This window comes from Carcharodon carcharias, chromosome 17 (genome assembly GCF_017639515.1).
Source record: "Carcharodon carcharias isolate sCarCar2 chromosome 17, sCarCar2.pri, whole genome shotgun sequence".
In the NCBI taxonomy this organism is placed as follows: domain Eukaryota; kingdom Metazoa; phylum Chordata; class Chondrichthyes; order Lamniformes; family Lamnidae; genus Carcharodon; species Carcharodon carcharias.
In genome coordinates, this window is record NC_054483.1 from 56,793,709 (window position 1) to 56,816,559 (window position 22,851).

Sequence of the window (22,851 nt, forward strand, 5' to 3'; positions counted from 1 at the left end):
ATGAGCAGCCCGTCCAACCTTCGCATTTTTCATGAAACCTTATCCACAGGCGGGAAGAGGTCTATAGATTAAATAAATTTTTAAATTAATGTTCCTTGACATGTCCCAGCTCATGTGACACTGTCACATGAGGGGACATGTCTTAAAATATTTTCAATTCTTTATTTAAATGTTTGAACTTTAAACAAATCTCCCTGAGGCACAGAGATTCGCGAAAGAGCACAGGCCCAGACTCAGCAAATTCCTCCCCCCCCCCCCCGCCCACACAGGGAGCGCTCAGCAATTCCGGGTGAGCGTCACGCTGGGTGGGCCTTAATTGGCCCGCCCACATAAAATGGCTGCACGCTCGCTCCTGTCCATGCCCACACAACCCCCCCAATGGGGGGAAGATTCAACGCACGTTCAATCCTAGGCTGGGTAAAGATTCAAATGTGTTTCATGTTTTGATCACTGATAGCCTTGTAAATGTAAATATCCAAACGTCACTGTCTTGATTTGCACCTGCACCCTCCCCCCAAACTCCACAATTAGCTTCATAAAACTAGTATCTCATCCTCAGCCTCCCCCATTTTTTTAAGCAATTGCTATTTTGTACCATTAATTTCCTGTTAAATTTGCCACAGTGAGTTACTTTTTCTTCATATTTTTTTAAGTCTCCCTTAATCCAATCTTTCCTTCCCTCTTTATTTCTCTTTCGGTATATGATTTGACATTAAGTTCACCTGTTTTAATTCACCCTCATTCTCAGTCCTTCCACAGGCAGTGTGGCAGTGTTAGTAGGTAGCACAGTATCAGCAGTGGGGTAATATCAGCACGTGGGGCAGTATCAGCAGTGGGGTGGTATCAGCAGTGGGGCAATATCAGCAGTGGGATGGTATCAGCACGTGGGGCAGTATCAGCACGTGAAGCAGTATCAGCACGTGGGGCGGTATCAACAGTGAGACGATATCAGCAGTGGAGCGGTATCAGCAGTGGGGTGGTATCAGCAGTTGGGCAATATCAGCAGTGAGGCAGTATCAGCAATGAGGTGGTATCAGCACGTGGGGCGGTATCAGCAGTGAGGCAGTATCAACACATGGGGCAGTATCAGCAGTGGGACAGTATCAGCAGTGGGACAGTATCAGTAGTGGATGGTACCAGCAGTGGGGCAGTATCAGCAGTGGGACAGTATCAGCAGTAGGCCAGCACCAGCAGTGAGGTAGTATCAGTAGTGGATGGTATCAGCGGTGGGGCAGTATCAGCACGTAGGGCAGTATCAGCAGTGGGGCAGTATCAATATGTGGGGCATATCAGCAGTGGGACAGTATCAGCTGTGGAGTAGTATCAATAGTGGATGGTATCAGCAGTGGGACAGTATCAGCAGTGGGACAGTATCAGCTGTGGGGTAGTATCAGTAGTGGATGGTATCAGCAGTGGGACAGTATCAGCAGTGGGACAGTATCAGCTGTGGGGTAGTATCAGTAGTGGATGGTATCAGCAGTGGGACAGTATCAGCAGTGGGACAGTATCAGCTGTGGGGTAGTATCAATAGTGGATGGTATCAGCAGTGGGACAGCATCAGCAGTAGGCCAGTATCAGCAGTGAGCTAGTATCAGTAGTGGATGGTATCAGCAGTGGGGCAGTATCAGAACGTGGGGCAGTATCAGCAGTGAGGCAGCATCAGCACATGGCCAGTATCAGCAGTGGGGCAGTATCAGCAGTGGGGCAGTATCAGCATGTGGGACAGTATCAGCAGTGGGGCAGTATCAGCTGTGGGGCAGTATCAGCAGTGGGACAGTATCAGCAGTGGGACAGTATCAGCAGTAGGCCAGTATCAGCTGTGGGGTAGTATCAGTAGTGGATGGTATCCGCAATGGGGCAGTTTCAGCAGTGGATGGTATCAGCAATGGGGCAGTATCAGCAGTGGGGCAGTATCAGTAGTGGATGGTATCCGCAATGGGGCAGTTTCAGCAGTGGATGGTATCAGCAATGGGGCAGTATCAGCAGTGGGGCAGTATCAGCAGTAGGACAGTATTGGCAGTGGGGCAGTATCAGCATGTGGGGCGGTATCAGCTGTGGGGTAGTATCAGTAGTGGATGGTATCAGCAGTGGGACAGTATCAGCAGTGGGACAGTATCAGCTGTGGGGTAGTATCAATAGTGGATGGTATCAGCAGTGGGACAGCATCAGCAGTGGGACAGTATCAGCAGTGAGCTAGTATCAGTAGTGGATGGTATCAGCAGTGGGGCAGTATCAGAACGTGGGGCAGTATCAGCAGTGAGGCAGCATCAGCACATGGCCAGTATCAGCAGTGGGGCAGTATCAGCAGTGGGGCAGTATCAGCATGTGGGACAGTATCAGCAGTGGGGCAGTATCAGCTGTGGGGCAGTATCAGCAGTGGGACAGTATCAGCAGTGGGACAGTATCAGCAGTAGGCCAGTATCAGCTGTGGGGTAGTATCAGTAGTGGATGGTATCCGCAATGGGGCAGTTTCAGCAGTGGATGGTATCAGCAATGGGGCAGTATCAGCAGTGGGGCAGTATCAGCAGTAGGACAGTATTGGCAGTGGGGCAGTATCAGCATGTGGGGCGGTATCAGCATCTGGGTCGGTATGAGCACCTGGGTCGGTATCAGCACTGGGACGGTATTAGCAGTGGGGCGGTATGAGCAGTGAGGCAGTATCAGTAGTGGATGGTATCAGCAGTGGGGCAGTATCAGCAGGGAGGCAGTCACAGCACATGGGGCAGTATCAGCAGCGGTACAGTATCAGCAGCGAGATAGTATCAGCAGTGGATGATATCAGCAGTGAGGCAATATCAGCAGTGGGACGGTATCAGCAATGGAACAGCATCAGCAGTGGGATGGTATTAGCAGTGAGGCAGAATTAGACCCCAAGCACATATTCTACCTTTACTATCTCAGGTAATTCATACATGTGCACAATCTATGCATATGAGTGCACCATGTAATGAAATTATACATTATATGATTTAACAGATTACTAGCATGTAGTCCTTGCTGTGTCTCACCTTGCCAAAATCAACATTTGTCAATGCCCCCTTTACTACTTATTACACAATTCACTTTGTGAGCATTTAATGTTTCGTACTGAAAGGATCCAATGCTGTCCTTCTTAGTCTTTGGAAATTTTGCTCTTTTAGGTATAATAAAGTGAGTCATGTAGCTTCCTTCCAGCAGTAAATTCTCCCTTGCTCTTTGGCATTTGGACGAAAAATGTCATTCCCTGTTATTTTAAATTGTGTTAATTACCTTGCTACGTTCATACATTTTTGTGTAAGTCCTGTGTTTTCTGCAAATATATGTAACTCTTACTGTTATCTCTGTGACTCATGTATATCCTTCATCTCTATGGTAAGCAGAAATTTGAAAATGCATTCACCAACCTGCGTGAGAATGACTTTTTCTTTGTTATCTTTAACATCTCAAACTCATTATCCATATATTTCCTTAACTTGTTTATTGAGAAGCATTGACCTCATTTGGAAATTCTTTCACTGTCTGTGCAATAATTGAAATCTTTAACTATCACTTAAAGGTGATACCAGTATATGTCCTTCACTTCTATACTAAGGCAAGGTGATATTCTTCCTTCCTCTTAGTGATGTTGTAAAGGTTTTTACAGACCCCTTGCTAGATCTCTGCAATGGTCAAGTTCTGGGTTGACCCTACTAATCCACAGTTCAAAGGACTTTTGTCAGCCTTGTGGGCCTCAGAGGTTTTTATCAACAATACTGTCAGGCTAAACTGCTAAGTCCTGGTCAGAGAGGTGTCCTTGTTGTGTCGTGGTTAATTAACAGCTAGGTGTCATTTTTACCACTTATGTAGAAATCTAGCTGTTCGAGAAAGTGGAGAGAGAGCATCATACAGGTGTGCCAGCATTGATCAACTTTTCCATCCCTGCACAAATTGCCACTGCAATAATTCATGCACCCTCAATTTTATTTTGGATTTATTAAAATATGTAATGTCAATGACATTAACTGCTTATTATATATAAATATATATTAGGTTTTGATTTTTGACCTTCACCTCTGCCAGCATGTATCTGCGAAATAAAGGGACACTTGAGCCACAATTTTAATCTCTTCCCTCAGCAAGAACAGTGCTTGGGAAGAGTTAAAATTAGGCTGAACCAATTTACTAGGCGAAGTCATTTCATTCACCACTGATGCCATTTCATCTTCACCGATTTTCAAATGGGCTGAGGCTCCCTTTACAAGCAGGTGGGCACCTACTTTAAATTTAAAAGTTGTGCCCCGATGACAAGATTGATGTCACAATGTGATTTTAATGCAGGGTAAGAAAGGTTTGCAGATAAGTGTGAAACCTGAAAGCCAACTTCTGGCAGGAGGTGCTGACTGGTCAATTTTCTAAAATTTCTTTTATGAGAGTTCCTTGTGACCCAGGAGGAGCAGTAGTGTTCCCACTGCCCGGTCCTCAGCTCCACAAGGAATCTTTTGACCTCTCCAGCCCAGCACTGCCTCTCCCTTTGCATGCTACTATCAGAGGCCAAAGCCTTTGCCCCCTAAGGACCGCTCCTTTGAGTCCCTGGCATCCTACCACTCCTGAGCCAATTTCCCACTCCAGCCCGCTGGCCCAGTCCTTGGTCCTTCCGGTTTCAGATGGACGACAGTGCTAGAATATTTAAGTGAAAGCCAGGCCTTATACTGTGATTTCTATGAGGGTTTCTCTCCCACCTGCACCCTATCCCACCTTAGAAGCTTTAATAGCTAAAGAGGCTTTGGTTCCGAAACAATGAACTTCCAGCTGCCATATCTTCAACAATGAGACATAAGCACGAATATAATATACATGCAGTCAAAATGCCATACTAAGTCACCTACTTCTATTTTATTAAAATTGTGTTCTTAGAATTTTGGAACGTTATGTACAAGATCAGATTCCAGGTGCCAAGGTTGTAGTGGAATCCATTGGTCCTCGCAGACATGGAGATGGCTTCCAGGAAGAGGACTATTCTAAGTCAGATCTGATGGTTTATGCCATTGACCCTTTGACAAACAGAGCCATATCAAGGAACGAGCTCTTCAAGTGAGTACAGTGCAGTATTAATCCTTTCAAAATTTGCCTAGCTTTTTTGTGTTTATCTGGAATTACATATGCGACTAATATTTGTCTTCTGCTGAAAGTTAGCAGAGTTAATTAAAGGTCTTTTATTATGCGAGGAAATCTGTATTAAGCAGAAAAATTAGAGCTCATGTGACTGTCTAATACATTTGCATGATGTTTCTCTGTTAATTATTTTAATGGGGATGTTATCCTATTTACTGAGCTAATAACTACTAAAATAACAATAGCTGAATGTCATTCAAATGTAACGTGCTCATATACTAATATTACAGATTCTCTTAATCGCAAAGCAGTGCATGGATTTTCATTTTGCTATGCCTATGTATATTTAAATCTCCCCTACAGCGCCAGAAGTGGGAGAGATAGCCTCTGATATTTTTAATTCATTAGTCTGTACAATGAGCACTGAATTTCCATGTCAGCATCAAATGTGCCACCTCAGTTTTCAGCAAAATTCCTAAATGATGGTCTCTGTCCAATCAAACAAGGGACTCCTTTCAAAAATCGACCTCTGGGAGCTGTCTGACTGTCTGCTCATTTGTAAACACTTCACTGTACCAGACACCCTTCACTGGAATTTTGCAACATGTGATGATTATCTTTTCTTCAGTCCCGTTTTTTTAATGCATAGCAGTATTTTAAATGTACTGCGAATTTTCAATTCTTATAAAAGCACTGTGTCACATAAAGATGTACTGGGAAGCTGTTCATTTGTCCACATTCAAGCGTTAGTGATGTTTGTTCCTATGTGCTCATTAATGAGAGCTGTGGAGGATGCTCTTTGCAATTGGTTAGGAACAGTGATGACAGAGATGCTCATTAAACCTAGCAGAAAAGCAAAAGAAAATTTCAGAGCAGCAGTTTTTACTATTTCTGCACCACTTCCCTGCCACATGAGAGGCCCAGAGATGAACATTGCTACAACCGAGCCCTGATTGGCCAGAATAACATCCGTAAAGCTAAAACATCCCTGTAGAGCACTTAACCTTGTGAAAAAAAAACACAGAATGAGCATTTTTGATTGCTTCCGTTGAAATGAACATAAAGTGGTGAGATTAACATCTTGGAAGCTGGAAAATAACATCTTCCATCACCAACCCACCCCTCCACATAAACAGTTCTAACAGACTGTTTGATGTCACTCCTGTAAATCACCTCAGAACATTTTACAATGTTAAAGACATTGGGCAGAATTTTCTGCCTGCCAGGTGGGTGGGCCCGACCCAATCTCTGGCGAGTGGGGAGACAATCCCCGCCAGAGAAGCGGGCCCCACCAACGTTTGACATCCGCCGGGAAGCGCTATGCGCTTCCTGTGCCGGGGGGGGGGGATTCCCCAAAAGCGAGAGTGCGATCTTTTGCACATGCGCACAAAAGATTCCACATCTCCCTGAGGCTAAGTGCTGCCTCAGGGAGATTGCAGACAGCTTTAGAAACGTTAACAATAGAAAAAAAAAATCCTTAACATGTCACCCTCATATGACAATGTCACATGAGATGGGACATGTTCATAATGTACATAATAAATGTATTAAACTTTTTAAATCCCTACATGAAACCTCATCCCGCCGCTGGATGAGGTTTCATGTTTTATCTATTTGCCGCTGGGGCTCCTGGCCTTCCCGCCAACTTTAAGGTTGGACGGGCAGGTCCTTTAATTGTTTCAATGATCCTGCCAATGACCTCAATTGGCCATCGACAGGTCGGTGTGCCCACAGCTGATTTTGCTGCGTCCCCACCTTCCTGAAAATTTAAATGGGGCGGGATGACATCAGGGGTTCCGCCCGACATCATCCCGCTTCATTTTATGCGTCGGTGAGCGGGCCCCGCCCCCTGCTCACCGACAGCAAAATTCAGCCCATCATATAAACATAAATGATTGTTTACACTCCTGAGGTGGAATTTTATGGCCCCTTCGCAGCAGCAGCAGCAGCAGTCTCGTAAAATGCGGCGAGTCATTCAAAAGCCCGATGACTTCAGCGGGACCGGAAAATCCCGACATTGGGAGGGGTGTAAAATTCCATCCCTGGTCTCGCTGAGCAGCATTTTCCCAACGGCAAGTGGGGAGGGGCAGGTGGCTGGGCCCATTCACCATCACGTAAAATGACGCACAGTGATATCGGGCGGGTGTCCCGACGTCACCATGCGTCATTTAGATTTTCAGTTCAGTGGGCGCGCAGCCAAGTTGACAGCGAGGCCGCCGAACTGTCAAAGGCCTATTAAGGCCTGTTCAAACTAATTAAAACAATTAAATGAGCTGTCCGTCCAACCTTAAGGTTGGCAGGCAGGTGAAGAGCCCAGGCGGCCTTCGCATATTTCATGGAACCTCATCCACGGGCTGGATGAGGTTTAATGAAGTGTTTGAAAAAATCAGTAAAATTTTTTCCAAAATTTCATTAACATGTCCCAGCTCATGTGACACTGTCACATGAAGGGACAAGTTTCAAAAGTTTAAAAATCCTTTATTTAAAAGTTTAGCACTGAAACAAATCTGCCTGAGGCAGGGAACCACTCAGGGAATTCCCACCCCCCCGGCCCAATCAGGGAGTGCTCAGCGCTTCCGGGCAAGTGTCATGTGTCATGCTGGGCGGGCCTTAATTGGCACGTAAAATGGCAGCGCAGCCCCGATCAGAGGCACTGATCGGGTTCACGCCTGACCCCGCACAATCCCCCAACGGGCGGGGGGGAAATTTCTGGCCTCTGTTTCTGCTTCTTCTTTAACATTATACCATTTCTTTGTACCAGAATGTATCACTTCACACTTCCCTGTACTAAATTTCATCTTTTTAAAAAATTCATCCATGGGATGTGGGCATCACTGGCTAGGCCAGCATTTATTGCCCATCCCTAATTGCCCTTTTCAGAGTGCATTTAAGAGTAAATCACATTGCTGTGGGTCCAGAGTCACCATGTAGGCCAGACCAGGTAAGGCAACAGATTTCCTCCCCTAAAGGGCATTAGTGAACCAGATGAGTTTTTATGACAATTGGCAATGGTTTTGTGGCCTTCATTAGACTTTTAATTCCAGATTTTTCTGCCATGGTGCGATTTGAACCCAGGTCCCCAGAGCATTACCCTGGGTCTCTTGGATACTAGTCCAGTGACAATACCACTATGCTACTGCCTCTGCCATGTGTCTCCCCATTTCGCTACTTATTGACAATTCACTTCTGTTTTTCATTTGTACATGGGATTTGGATATGGATGTCACTGACAAGGCCAGCATATATCGCCCATCCCTAATTGCCTTTGCGAAGTAAGAGTAGTGTACCCCTTAGATTCCAGTAAGAGTAGCAGGAACATGCAAGATGATTTTTTTTTGGAGCTGTTAGCATCAATATTGATTGCAGTTTTAAAATACACACCTTGCTCTTAAATAATATATCCATGTCTGTGATTGATAAAGATTCCTAGATGGCAAACTTCTAGATATAAACAAAGATTTTCAGCCATACTTGGGACAAGGAGGTCGTATTCTGGAAATTCGCACACCAGACGTAGTGGCAAATGTACAGAAACAAGCACAAGCTGTGGGCTACACGGAAGGTGCTCTGCTGGCTCTGGCCATCATTATCATCCTCTGCTGTTTACCTGCTATTCTGATTGTTATGGTTACCTACAGACAGTGAGTACACACCTGATGCACTTTTATGTGGTAACTAACACCTGTGATTTAATTCATTATACCTTGAATTGAAGTATTTAGCCATTATGTCACCTTTAATCAGTGTTGGCTGGGTCAGTGATAGTGTACATTTGACTTGCTGTGTGCAGTTGAACAGAATTCAATTCCCTACAAATTGCTTCTCAGTTTCTCCACAGCCATCTAGATGGCAAATAATTAAGTGTAACTTGCCCACAGTAAGGGGAATTTAAGAGTTAGCTCATTGCAGCTAGTACAGTAGTGCCAGTGATGGAGCCTTGAGGCTAAATTTTTATTGTGGGCTAGGACCCTGATGTTGGGTGCATTTTTAGGTCACCACCCTGCATTGCATCAGCACCTGAGGGCTGACACAATTTTTTGAAATGCAGGCCAATTAGTGGCCAAGGTACACTCTCACCATCCAATTAAGTAAGGATGGAAGGTGGGTTCTTGAGGCTGAAGGGCCAACAGGAGGCCCTCCAGCACTGACACATCGACAACGCCATTATCAGGTGGGAGCTGCTAGTGTAGGTAGGAGAAAGAGAGGCTGCCTCAAGATGGTGGAGCTTTCTGAAGACTGCTTAAAAATTTGCAAAGCGGCCACAGCTGCTAGATTATGGTGGGGTCCCCCTTCGTGGGGTGACCTGCGGCTGCAGTTGTGGCCACTTTGCACTTGCAGCATGTGGTGAAGAGGGGGTGTTAAAATGGTGGATAGATCACTGGTCTCCTGGTCTGTCACTGGGAGGCAGTCTGTGTACATTGGCCGGGATTCAGTCTTGCCGAGGGGGACTGATTGCCGACTGGGGAATTCTAGTTGGCACCTACACAATGACCTTAATTGGGCCTAAATGAGTTTAATTGGCTACCTGCCACTCGTGAGTGGGTCGCCATCAATCCCCCAAAAGTGGCATGTTCAAAAATGGCCGAGAAGTAGGAACATGCTGGCAGCAATTGTGAGCCCATCAGCCTCCAGTCCTACCTCTGCATAAGGTGACCATTTGTCCAGTTTTATACTGGACAGTGCAGCTTTTAGCTGGCCTGACCACTGTCTGGTACTGGATGGCATCTATGTCCGGTATATTGTGCCTTTGTACTCTTACCACAGAGAAGCATTGGAGGAACCAATGCTTGTTCCTTTCCCTATCTGCTGGAGCCTTTAAACCGATTGGGGCACAGAAAACAGAAGTTGGTTTTCGTATTTATTTTCCCCCTCACTGTGTCGCTCATTTACTTGCAATTAGGCTTTCTCCTCTGTCCATTGTGCCTTTCCATTCTTGAACCGTGATGGATATATGTGCATGATGATATCATCTCCATGAGCGATGATATAATATTTGAATGTGATGACATCATCTCCGCATCGATGACATCATCCCCCCACCGCAGCAGTGTCCAGTATTTTTGAGTTCTGGCAGTGGCCATCCTACCTCTGCGCCCATTTAAAAATTTGACCCATTGTCAAAAGAAACCTAAACATAACTTACAAGTTGGAGTGACTGAGGGTTTTTACATCCCTTTTTTAAAAATTCATTTTCAGATGTGGGCATTGCTGGCAAGGCAAGCATTTATAGCCCAGCCCCAGCTGCCTTTGAGAAGGTGGTGACCTTCTTTGTGAACTAGTCTGAACTGCAGTCTGTGCGGTGAAGGTGCTTCCCAATGCTTTCAGGTACGGAGTTCCAGGAATATGACCAGCAAAAATGATGGAATGGTAATATATGTCCAAGTGACCTGGAAGAGAAATTGGAGGTAATGGCATTTCCATGCACCAGGCATGCTTGTCCCTCCATGTGTGATGGTGGCAAGGTACTGATGGCTTAGTATAGAATATTCAAATATAATACATCACAAAAATGCCTGGATTGGTATAAATCCATCTATTCTCAGTCCCCGATGATCTGATAGAGTCATATACTCTTGCAGCTAAAGAGGATGAGGCCCTACTCTCACATAGATGCAAATCCTCAGCAGACCTTAGGAGGCATGCAACAATAACCAAACAGTGATGCTGCATGCTGCCTTTCAGTTGGCAGCACCCCAGAGCAGATGGCTTAGACCTGCATGCCTCCACTCTTCAGCACCATTCATTCCAACAAACTGCCTCATCTGACTATGTTTTAACCTGTATCCTGGCCTTTTTAATTTTCACATTATTTTTCTTCTTTAAAATTTTCTAGCTCATCAAAAATTATGCCACTCACTCCACAACATTTAATCCCAGACTCTTTCATCTGCATCAGAGCATCACATTTCTGATTTTATTTTCAATTTCATTTTAGTTTATTTATAAAGCAATTTGCAGATAACAACATAATATTCATTTTCTCTTTTGATGAATGTTGGCGTTGTGTTTGGCAATTGAATTTGCATGTCATGAGCACTGTTTGTTGACTCTCTGACTTGAAAGCATTAGTAGGTCAGAGTTTGCTTTGTTTTCAAACATCCTAGCGCTGTGTTAAAGGGTGAAACTAAATTTTATTTTCTTGTTCCAGATGGTTTTTGGCTCTGCATCACTAATGGAAGTGATTAAGATGGTACCTTAAATGCAAGGGCTGAAATTCTGAGATTCCTCTGCCAGCTCAAATCCTCACTATTGGTGAGCGCAGATTATACAACCAGGGGGCCTATCTCCAACCCACATGCGTGCCTATGGAGGACGCTCATAATTTCAGCCCTATGGTGTGGTCATTGATAATAAATGCACAGCATGAAATGAATTTTTAAGCTAAAGCACAAATAATTGTTTAACAATATTTTTTTTGTTCCTTCTCATTATTGCATTATATCAGATTTAAAGAGTAAGTATCAGCTTTTATTTTAATATGGTTTACAAGTTATTGTATTTGTCAATGCATGTTCTGATTGTATGTTAACCTTAAATACTAGTGACTTAGATAATGATCAATTTAATAATCAATCCAGTTACTCAGTGAAGCAACATTACAGCCAGAGAACACATGATTAAATGTCTGATTATATTTTAACCTAGGGCAGAATTTTGCCCTTGATGGGCGGACGGGCGCCGCTGGCTCAGCGGTGGGCAGGCAGCCGATCGGCACTGCCAAAACGGGTCCTGCCGCCATTTTGAGTGGGCGGGCCGCCCGACGGGAAGTGCTATGCGCTTCCTGTGCTGGGGGGGGGAGGGATTCCCCAACTGTCAAAGTGCTCTCTTTCACACATGCACGCAAAAGAGCGCACATCTACCTGAGACTAAGTGCTGTCTCATGGAGAGCGCTGAAAGTTTCATAAATATCAAAAATAGAAAAATAAAAAATTATTAACATGTCCCCCTCATGTGACAATGTCACACGAGATGGGATATGTTAATAAATATCACATAAAGTCTATTAAAGCTTTTTAAAACAGACATGAAACCTCATCCCGCCAGTGGATGAGGTTTCATGTTTTTTCAGACACCCGCTGGGGCTCCTGGCATGCCCACCAGCCTTAAGGTTGGACAGGCAGGTCCTTTAATTGTTTTAATTATCCTGTCAATGGCCTCAATTGGCCATTGACAGGTCGGTGGGCGGACAGCTGATTGTGCTGTGCCCCCGCCTTCCTGAATACTTAAATTGGGTGGAATGACATTGGGGGTTCCCCCCGACATCATCCCACGTCATTTTCGTGTTGGCGAGCGGGCCCCGCCCCCAGCTCGCCGACTGGAAAATCCTGGCCCTAATGTTTCATAAACCACCAATTTTAGGGTTCACATAAAATTTCATGAACATTTAAATAACCTAAATTGATAGGTAATAAATTAAGTTGTAAATCAAGGAAAATATCTAAGATTTACTTTTAGTGAAGTATGTAAAGAGCTATTTCATTTCTAGTTTGTTGATGTGTTTGGTTTGTAGCCAATAGAATATGATTAACCACAAGCTTTATGTAGATGAGATGCACCTGAACGTCAGGTGCAATGAGATTGTGCCAGTAAAAGATACCTATGACAAAATGGCCCAAGAAATAGCCAAATTATTGTATTCCTTAATCAGCAAAAATACAGGAGTTGCAAAGCAACTTTGGTTGTTATGTATTTAAAAAGACTTGTAAATAATTGAAAACACATGACTATACAAAGAATTAGTGTTTTAATTACATTAAATCATTGGGTGACTGGGTCACTGGGATATTTTAACTTATGATAATGGTTATGCTGGTGGTTTTCTAGCATGCCCAGTTTTCTTCTCCATTCAGGTCAACTGCTGGCAAGGTACTCACCAGTTTCAAGCAGAAGGCAGTAGTTGGCTGGATAGGGGTGGGAAGCATGGTGCGAGGGGTTGAGAGTTAGGGAGATGGAGTAGAGGAGAATCGAAGATTTGGTGATGCATAGGCATGAAGAGAAAGTAAATTAATGATAAAGCAACTGGTGTGGGGGTGTGTTTGGAGTTGTCCCAGATTTGCACCAAATATGGTAGCAGACATGAAAAACGACGTTTTGCCCGCCACCACAATGATGGGTTTTCGCGCCATATTGTCTATTTCCCACAGAAAACACACTGTCTCGCTGGTGGGCAGCCTCTGAATCGCTCACCACGCTGTTACCTCACCGTTTCCTCACCCCAGCTGCCATATCTAAACTATAGCCACGCACACAGTTCTTAACACTTGCAGCCCAGGACTGCTCCAGTAAAAGCAAAGAAGAGTTCAGTGACCCGTCACTGGAATGCCTTTTGGAGGCCCTCCATGATGTCCTCACCCCTGCTCTGGCTGCAGGAAGTCCAGCAATCTCACCACTCCGGCTTGGGAGGCAGTGGCAGTGGTGGTCAGAGAAGAGGTTGGCCATCCAGTGCAGAAAGAGGACCAATGATCTGAACCATGCTGCCAGGGTAAGGCATGCGCGTGAAAAGCGCAGCAATCTCCCTGAGGCACGGATCTGCCTCAGGGAGATTGAATGGATATTAAAATAATTGAATGAATGATTAAAAAATGTATTTAAACATGTCCCCTCATGTGACTGTGTCAGATGAGTTGGGACATGTTTTTATATTTACAAAAATGTATTTATTTATTTAATAAAAGCCTCCGGAAACCTCATCCCGCTCGTGGATGAGGTTTCCTGAAAAACTAGAAGGCTGTTTGGGCTTTTCGCCTGCCCGCCAACCTTAAGGTTGGACAGGCAGCGTTACTGATGACAATAATTGCTTTCTTAATGGCCTTAATAGGCCGACATCATCGCGTGTCATTTTACGCATTGGCATGTCAGGCCCACCCCCGCACGTTAATGGAAACATCCTGCCCCTGGTTTCACGCCATTGTGAAATCAATCATGTTATATTGTCTGCTTACACCACCGAATACGCCTAATGCTGGAGGGCTCAGAAAATCTCGGCCTATAACCACTTGGAGCTGTCAATCAAACTGTGAAATGGAAGGCATTCCACTGTAATAATGGAAGTTTCTGAAGTCAGTCATGCAGCTCAAATCCAGTAATGATAAATGTATGTATGTTCAACTGTTAAGCTGTCAAAGCATTTAAAAGTCCTGTCCTTTAAATCTTTGAAAAAATGGACTGGAATGTTAAAAGAATAATTTCTTGCTATTTCACTGTCTGTTGACATACGCCTGAGGTCTATCATTACTGGATTTGTGCTGCATGACTGATTTCAGAACCTTCCATTATTACAGTGGAGTGCCTTCCATTTTGATTCACAGTTTGATTGACAGCTCCAAGTGGCTATAGACTCTTTGAAGTGGAACTATAAACTCTGAGGCTTGTAAACACTCCAGACAGTTTTTTTTTTCAAAGATTTAAAGGACAGGAGGTTTAAATGCCTTGACAGCTTAACAGTTGCTTTTGACAGTTCTGACACTTTGATAGTTCCTCTTGACGGCTCTCTTGACAGTTCCAGTGAGTTTATGCACTTATTATGCACATTCATGTTCACTTTTACCAATCCCAAAGGGCACCTTACCTCTCTCAAAGGGCAGTTTACTTCTCCCATAGAGCACCTGACCTCCCCCAAAGGTGTTCTGGGACAATATCCAAAGGGGTACTCGATCTCCCCAAGGATGTGCCCCATCTCTCCAAAGGGCTTCGCAAAGTTTAGACCTGCTCCCACCAGGTCTAATCTATACATGTCATGCTTCCCACTCCTGGTTAATAAGACATTAATGGAGGTAGCTGCTGTTTTATATGGGCAGTTTTCCCCACAAAATTTGCATGCACAAATCCAGACCTATCCCCATTCTTGCCCCTGCCAAAATGGTAGGGGTCCTGTTCGCAAACAGGACTTCCATATTTCAGCTTCTATTTTTGCAACAATGGAGAAGCTCTGTTGTTGCAAAAATTCAGGCCATTAGGTAGTGATGTAAAATCAGACTAACCATATTAGATCAGAAGACTGAGGGCTTTGTGAAAAAGTAGATTTTAAGGAGGATATGAAAGAAGGGAAGCAAAAGGTGGAGAGGTTTGGTTCTTAGGAACTGAAGATGCAGCCACCAGTGGTGGAGCAATCAAGATCAGAGATTTTCAATAGGCCAGAATTAGATAGGCACTGTGGGGCTGGAGGAGATCACAGTGATAGGGAGAGGTGAGGCCATGGAGGAATTTGAAACAAAGATGAGAATTTCAAAATCGAGACATTGCTTGACTGGGAGCCAATGTAGGTCAGCGAGCACAGGGGTGATGGGTGAACAGGATGTTGGTGCGAGTTAAAACTTGTTTTGGATGACCTGAAATTTACAGAGGAAATTTACAGGAAACCAGCCAGGAGTGGTTTGGAATAGTCAAGTTATCAGCAACAAAGGCATTAATGAGCGTTTCAGCAGCAGATGAGCTGAGACAGGGGTGAAGTTGGGTGATGTTACAGAGATGGAAATATGCTCACTGGTGGCATGAGTATGTGGTTGGAAACTCACCTTGGGGTCAATGTAACACAAGTTACGAAAAGGTTGATTTATTTTCAGAAAGAAGATTGGAGTCAGTAATTAGGGAATGGAGTTTGGAGCAAGGAGAGAAAACAATGGCTTCAGTCTTCCCAATATTTAATTGGAAGAAATTTCTACTCATCTACTGGATGTTAGATAATCAGTCTGATACTTTAGCAACAGTTGAGTTGAGAGAGGTCATGATGAGGTAGAGCTGGCATTGTCAGGGTACATGTGAAAACTAATATTGTGCTTTTGGCTGATGTTGCCGAGGGGTAGCATATGGATGAGAAATAGAAAGGGGACAAGGTTAGATACTTGGAGGACACCAGAAGTAACAGTGCAGGAACAGAAAGAGAAATTATTGTACATGATTCTCCGGCTACAATTAGATAGAATGGAACCAGGTGAGAGTCATTCCACCCAGCTGGAAGACAGTGGAGAAGCGTTGGAGAAGGGTAATGTGGTCAACACTGTCAAAGCTTGAAGTTAAGTAAAGAAGGAAGAGGAGGGATATTTACCTTTGTCATAGTCATGCACAATATTGTTTGTGACTTTGATGAGACCTGTTTCAATACAGTGGTATGGGCTGAAAACTGATTGGAGACATTCAAACAGAGTTCTGGAAAAGCTGGGCATGAATTTGGGAGGCAACAACAGGTTCAGGAACTTCAGAGAGAAATAGGAGGTTGGAGATGGGATGGTTGTTTGCCAGGAAGGTGGCATCATGGATTGTTTTTTTGGGGCATGAGGTGAGGTCAACAGATTTAAATGAGAGAGGCACAACACCTGAAGTGAGGGACCCATTTATATCAGCAATATGGGGACAAGGAGGGGTAGTTGGCTGGTCAGTAATTCAATGAGAATAGGGCTGAGGGAGCCTGAGGTGGGTTTCATGGACAGGATGAGCTGGAAAAGGGGAGGGAGGAGAGAAATAAGAGAAAGATGCGACTACAGAGCTAGGGCAGGGAAGGAACTTTAGAGAATGTTTGGCTAGTGAAAGGGAGAAGCATGGCAGAGGCAGCTGATCTGAAGGCCTCAATCTTAATGACAAAGACCCATGACCTCCTTGCACCTATTGTTGGAGATGAGTTTGGAGGAGACAGGGAGAGGTGTTTAGGATGGTTTGTGGTAGAGAAAAGAAGCCAGACATTGTCTTTGCATTCTGAGATGATCTTGGACTAATGAACACTTTGGGCAGATGAGTGCAGAACCTGACAGTGCTTTATGTGGTCCGGCTATATCTGGTGGTAAATAGCTAAACTAGCTGTCTGTCCTATCTCTTCAAATCTGTAGTCTTTGGACTTAAGGGAGTGGATATATGGGCCATACTGGGAGAATACCAGGATGAGAGGGAGTAATGATTTTCTTGGTGACGAGGACATCAGAGGTGGAGGTAAGGGTATGGTTAAGCAAATCAATATCTACAGAAATGTTGTGTGGAATGGAGGACCAAAGGGTAGACTGGATTTTTAAAGCGCGGATGTTAATGAATTGGGGATTTTTTTCCTGGGGCATATACAGAAGGAGGTAGGTTTGGAGTATGGAAGGGGGATATGGGTGGTGAGTGATACAAGGAAGTGAGATTGCCTTACCTGTAATTGATGCAATGGGACTAGCAAGACCATGTGAGATGGCAAGGTCAAGGAGGTTGGGGAGAGAGTTGTGATGAATAAGAGGGCAGTGAACTCAGAGGAAAGGGAGCACAATGAGTTGAGATGGAAGCTGAAATTACTGAGGATGAGAAATATTGCAGAGGCTGAGGGAGGAAAACAGTGAAGATACTTCAATGAGAACATTTTTTATTGAATGGGTGGTAGAGAATGAGAATTTTAAATGAGAGGTGAAAGGGGTGATACAAGGTGAACTGCTCAAAGGAGGAAAAAGTGCCAGAAAAATTCCCTCCCTACAACTTTCTGCCTCTATACCTCACTTTCCTCCTTTAAGACACTCTTTAAAAACTCTTTTTGACTAAATTTTTGGTCATCTGGCCTATTTGTGCCTTATGTGGCTCGGTGTCATATATTGTTTTATAATAATCCTGTGAAGTACTTTGGGACATTTCATCACATTAAAGGCGTTATATAAGTTGTTGTTCTGTAAGGAGTCAGATCAAGGTATGATGCGGTGAAGAATGCCACACCACTGTAGAGCTGGCGGGACAAGTGGTGGAACATTTAGACATATGGGGAGGTTTCATTAAGGAAAAGGTGTCATCACCGCTCATCCAGATTTCCATCAAAGGCCATGTTGTTGACGCAATCATCCACAATATAAGTTCATGGATGTCAAGGGCCTTGTTCACAAGTGAACATACATTGGGTAGCGGTGACAGCTGATTCACTGGCAGAGTTCAGAGGGTCAGCAGTATTCCTAATTTTTCAGAAACTGACTTATGTTTTGTTTTAGATCTATAAAATTAATTTTGAGTTTCAAAGAATAGTTTAATTGCTATAAAATTTATACTGAATATTTTGCATTTTTGTGTGTTCTTTTTAAGCTTACGAATACAACTTAATAAACTCAAAAATGTCTAACCAGTACTTCTCTATAACTTGATCAATTATCAAAACTATCAGCTCTTCTGTGCATTATGATGAGCAAAATTTAAGGAATTAAATGTGAGCCTCTTGAAAAATGATTTGATGTAAAAAAAAAACTGGGTTGTTTTGTAAGATGCGGTGGTGAAAAAGATGACATTTTCTCTTTTAATAACCAAAATAAATTAATCATTTGAGTGAATCTGACATAGCGGGTCACAGGGTGTTGATAAAATGGTTCTGATTATCTATTTTGTGTTTGAGTAGGCGGCAGGCAGAGTGTGCAAAGACTGCAAGAATCCAGATGACTTTGCCAGCAGGGAAATCAACCGGTGGCCCAACGACTAATCTATATGAAGAACTGGGTGACAACACCATGTAAGTCTTCAGAGAATAGAGAGAACTTCTTAAAAAGTGAACTGTGCACTATTTGTATTTAATGTCAGTCTAGTGACTTTTCTTAATGTACCAAAGGCCATTTCAACCCTTTAACTTTCTAAAGGATTGTATCTAACTTCTCAAGTCCATATGACTGACAAATTAACTAAAATTGGGTCTAAAGTAAGCCATGAAGTATTTCTACCTTTTAATTTTCTACAGGTTAATTTTTGTTAGAGAAATAATGAGCACAAGTGATACAATATTGCACTGTTTTTTTTTTAATACACTTCCAATGTGAATGCGTACACATACCTGGCAGTGCTTCTCTCTGCATTTAGGTATAATGGGCAAATGCCATCATCAAAAATAGAAAATCAAGGAATTCAGCTTTGTATTTCTATCTCACAGTGTGACTCAGTGTAGTAGCTTAGGCCTCTCAGTATGCAGTATAAGTCCTGGGAACTGATCATGCAGGCTCTGTGCAGGGAGAAACTATGTGAACAAAGCATACAGACCTAGTGAAGTCTGGCAGCTGCTTGTATTTCAATATTCAACTCTATTCTGACGAAGGATAAATCTCCTCACTGCAGAATTGAGTTGACTTCATTATCATGCCCCTTCTCTAGTTTTGTGCTGTCATTAGAAAATATATTTTCCTTTCGAATACAAAGATAGTTTTACTTTTATTTTGTCCACACCAATATGTTCACTGTTTTTTTTTATTTGCAGTACTTAATGTTTTTGTTAGTGTTGTAAATGAACATCAGATCTGCATGTTAATTCTGCCAAATTTGACATGCATTTTGAACATATTAAATATGACAAACTTACAGGCCATGCTAGGATCTTGAATTAGTTCAACCTTAGTTTGAACTTTGATCCTCTTCTGCACAGCCCCATAAAAAGAATTGCTATCTAATTTCCCCATCAGCTATATCACCAGCTGGAAGTACACAGTGCAAGTTCCACCCAAGTGAGTCCTAAAACAGTCACCCTGGTTCAGTGTATTAGGTCTGCACTTTTCATACCAGCCAACTCTAGCCAATCAGCATTAGGAAGATAATATTAGCCACACTGTTGGTGGGAATGGAGTGGTATGTCATAGTCCATTATATTTGGGGTGCTACCACCCAAATTCAGATGATTGGGAGACTTCAAATTCCCTTATGTGGATGTGAGTAGAAGAAAAGGAATTCCCAACATCCACAGCCTAGGGCCAGAATTTTGAGTTCGACAGGCGGACTTGGTCAGCAGGCCCAGAAGCAGCCGGTAAACAGCCTGCCGTCCGTGATCAGCCCCCGACCGTGATTTCATGCTGGCGAGCCAGTTAAGGACCACCGAGCGTGAACAGCGACTCCCCAATAGTCAGCATGGGGCAGACAAGGTCCAATGGCGACCCAGCAGCCGGTTTAAAACCAGCATAGTCAGGCCCTGGAAGGCTGCCGGTGAGTAAGACATCTTTGGTGTTATCAGCAGGAGATATAAATTGTGGATTCCACTGCAGCTGCAGACGCCAGGCAGGAGGGCAGGTCACGTGGGCATTCAGCTCCGCAGTTTTCTGATGAGTGCCTCACGGTCCTCTTGGAGGAGGTAACTGCCAGGAGGGACACCCTTGTCCCCAGAGATGGAAGGAGGCCACGGCACCTTACAAAAAGAGCATGGCAGCGCTGGTCAGCAACCATGATGTTTTGCGGTGCACCCAGGTCCAGTGCTGCAAAAGGTTTAATGACCTGCTGCACTCAGGAAGGGTGAGTGCTGTGTTGTCACGGATCAGCGTGTTGAAGTGTTAAGGGCTGGCCGTCCCCCCGTGGATCTCAGGGGTTTAGAGTCTGAGTGCCAATTGTCAAAGAAGCCGGAGCTGGCCAAGGGGGTGAGCCCTGGCTGCTTGGACTGAGTGCCTTGTGGTTCAAGGGCTACGACACAGATGTGCCCTGCAAGGTGTTCTCTAGTTTGGGTTGGCCAGGCTGCAATGGCGCTGCAGGTAGACAGTGGACTAATCAATGCTCCTCCATCCTTTCAGGGGAAGATAGCCCATACCAACATTGAAAGATCGTGGACTGGCGGAGGTTCCGCTAACTTCGTAATCCTAACCAGGTACAAGCAGGATGCCTTGGAGCTGGAGAGCCACCACGCACTTCGGTCAACCAGCTACAGAGAGGCTTCGGTGTCAGACGAAGGTAAGAGTGCAGTGCACAGAGGTGAGAGTTTCAGATGGTGCAAACATTCTTGTGTAGTCTCATCATTGATGGGAGACCCAAAACTGGAGTTCCCATTGATCATTGAAAGACAGTGGCACCATGATACAGATCTCCATTGTCTCACCAGGGTGCCTGGCATACACAGTGACAGTACGATGACTTAAACTAATGACATGTCGTTGTTCTCCCTTAGGTTTGCCATCACGCATTCAGTCACAGGATCCTGAAGACCCACGCCTGATGCTAGAGGACCGCTAGGCTCCAGATACACCTGCGTCACACCAGCTCTTTGAACCAGGCACCAACGCAGATACCAGCACCTCAGTGGGCATTAGATCTTTGGCTAGAAAATCGGTGCACAGCAGTGAGGGCACTTAACAATCGCTTGAGGTGCAGGCGTAGGCAGAGAGCGCCCAGGGTGCCGGCAGTTGGAGGACTGCTGGAGACCAGGACGATGCTCAAACGAAGGCAGATGATGAGCCTCTGGAGTAATCCATTAGGCGGCAGAAGATGGATGTCCTTCAAGATGAATGGGAGGATCTGGCAGGGATCCATAAGGGTCTGCATGCCAAGGCCTCCGTTATGGAGAAGTCCATGTGGAGCATGAGCACTGCATTGACCATTATGGCCGAGCACACTGCCTCCTCCATTGAGAGAGCGGCGACTCTCATGGAGAGGCAGCTCCAGGAACAGAATCAGGGGTTCCTGGGGTTGCGCTCAGACCTGCAAACCCTCATACCAGCACTGCCTTCAGGTGGTCAGTGACCGTGTGGGAGATGGATGAGGCACCCAGTATCCCAGCTAGGTGGTCCATTAACGGTGAGCAGAGAAGTCCAGAGTGACCTCACGTTGGTGCACGAGCTGCCTGTCATCTCTGCGGGCTTCTATCAGGGCACTCCGGATGACAACAGCAGCAGCTCCTCCGCCCATCTGCCAGTGACCGTGGCATCTGATGAGGCTGTGGCAACAGGAGAGATGCCAGCATTGGCACTGGCTGCTCCCTCCCAGGCGGGGCCAGCACAGGCTCCATGGGCCAGAGGATAACCACCAAGGTCATCAAGGCCAACAAGACAGCAGAGTCGGCAGGCTGTCTCCAATGCCAGTGCCAGCGAGGGGGGACCAAGATGTAGCACTCGCAAACGTAAGTTTAAGGCACCATGAGCACAAGAGGGACTGGTCACGGGTGATCTTCTGTTGTGCAATGTTTTGTTTATTTTAACTGGCCTGGGGTTGAAAACCAGAGAAGGTTCTGTTAATTTGTTTTGTCTGTCAACATGAGATAAATTTTCTTTTGTCATAATGGCCTGAGTATGCTTCATCTTTTTTATTTAATGTAGGGTACACCAGTATGTAATGCTGGATGTGGGTGGCTGGAAATTTTTTTGCACAGGCACTGTTTGGACTTTGGGGTCAAAGGAAAGGGTTTTTTCAGACATCCAGGATGGAGGGTGGCAGCCCTAGCATGAGGTGGTAGCACTTATTTGGCAGCCTAGCTGAAGGAGTGTTGGATCAAGGCATCCCTGATATCCCTGCCTGCCTCGAGGTTACCGAGGTCTGCCTCCATGCCCTCAGCGTTCTCCTCACCATGTTCCTCTTCTGACTCGATACTGAATACATTGTCTATGGCCTGTGCAGCTTCCTTCAGTGGGTCCCCCCTTGCCAGTGCCAGTTTGTGGAGACCGCAGCATGCAACCATGATCAGTGACACCTGCTCTGGGGGGTATTTTAGTGCTCCCCCGAACGGTCCAGACATCGGAAGCAAGACCTCAGAAGACATTTGGTCCTCTCTATCATCGCCCTTGTGGAGGCATGACTTTATTATAACGCTGCTCTGCCTCTATTCTTGGGTGGTGGTGAAGTGTCATAATCCCTTTTAAAGAGATAGCCCTTGTCACTCAGCAGCCATCGGCACTGAAGTGTCTCGGCACCTGGGAGTGTCTCAGGATGTAAGCGTTATGGGGGCTGCCAGGGTACCCTGGACAGCCTTGCAGAATATGCATCCTACGGTCACACACCATCTGCATGTTCATGGACTGAAATCCCTTCCTGTTAACAAAGGCATCCGCTGACCTGCTGGCGCCTTGATATTCACATGTGTGCAGCCTATTGCACTCTGGATGCAGAGAAACACAGCAATCA

The 22,851-nt window shown here is 44.9% G+C and overlaps 1 protein-coding gene across 1 annotated transcript in view; it reads left to right on the forward strand.

Annotated features, from left to right (window-relative positions):
• pcdh15b (protocadherin-related 15b) overlaps window positions 1-22,851 on the forward strand; it is a 1,048,074-nt gene that overhangs the window by 939,817 nt on the left and 85,406 nt on the right. Inside the window, exons 31-34 of the mRNA XM_041210329.1 lie at window positions 4,873-5,049; window positions 8,493-8,711; window positions 11,516-11,524; window positions 18,401-18,511. Of these exons, the coding sequence (XP_041066263.1) occupies window positions 4,873-5,049; window positions 8,493-8,711; window positions 11,516-11,524; window positions 18,401-18,511 (516 nt within the window). The remainder of the gene's footprint in view (window positions 1-4,872; window positions 5,050-8,492; window positions 8,712-11,515; window positions 11,525-18,400; window positions 18,512-22,851) is intronic.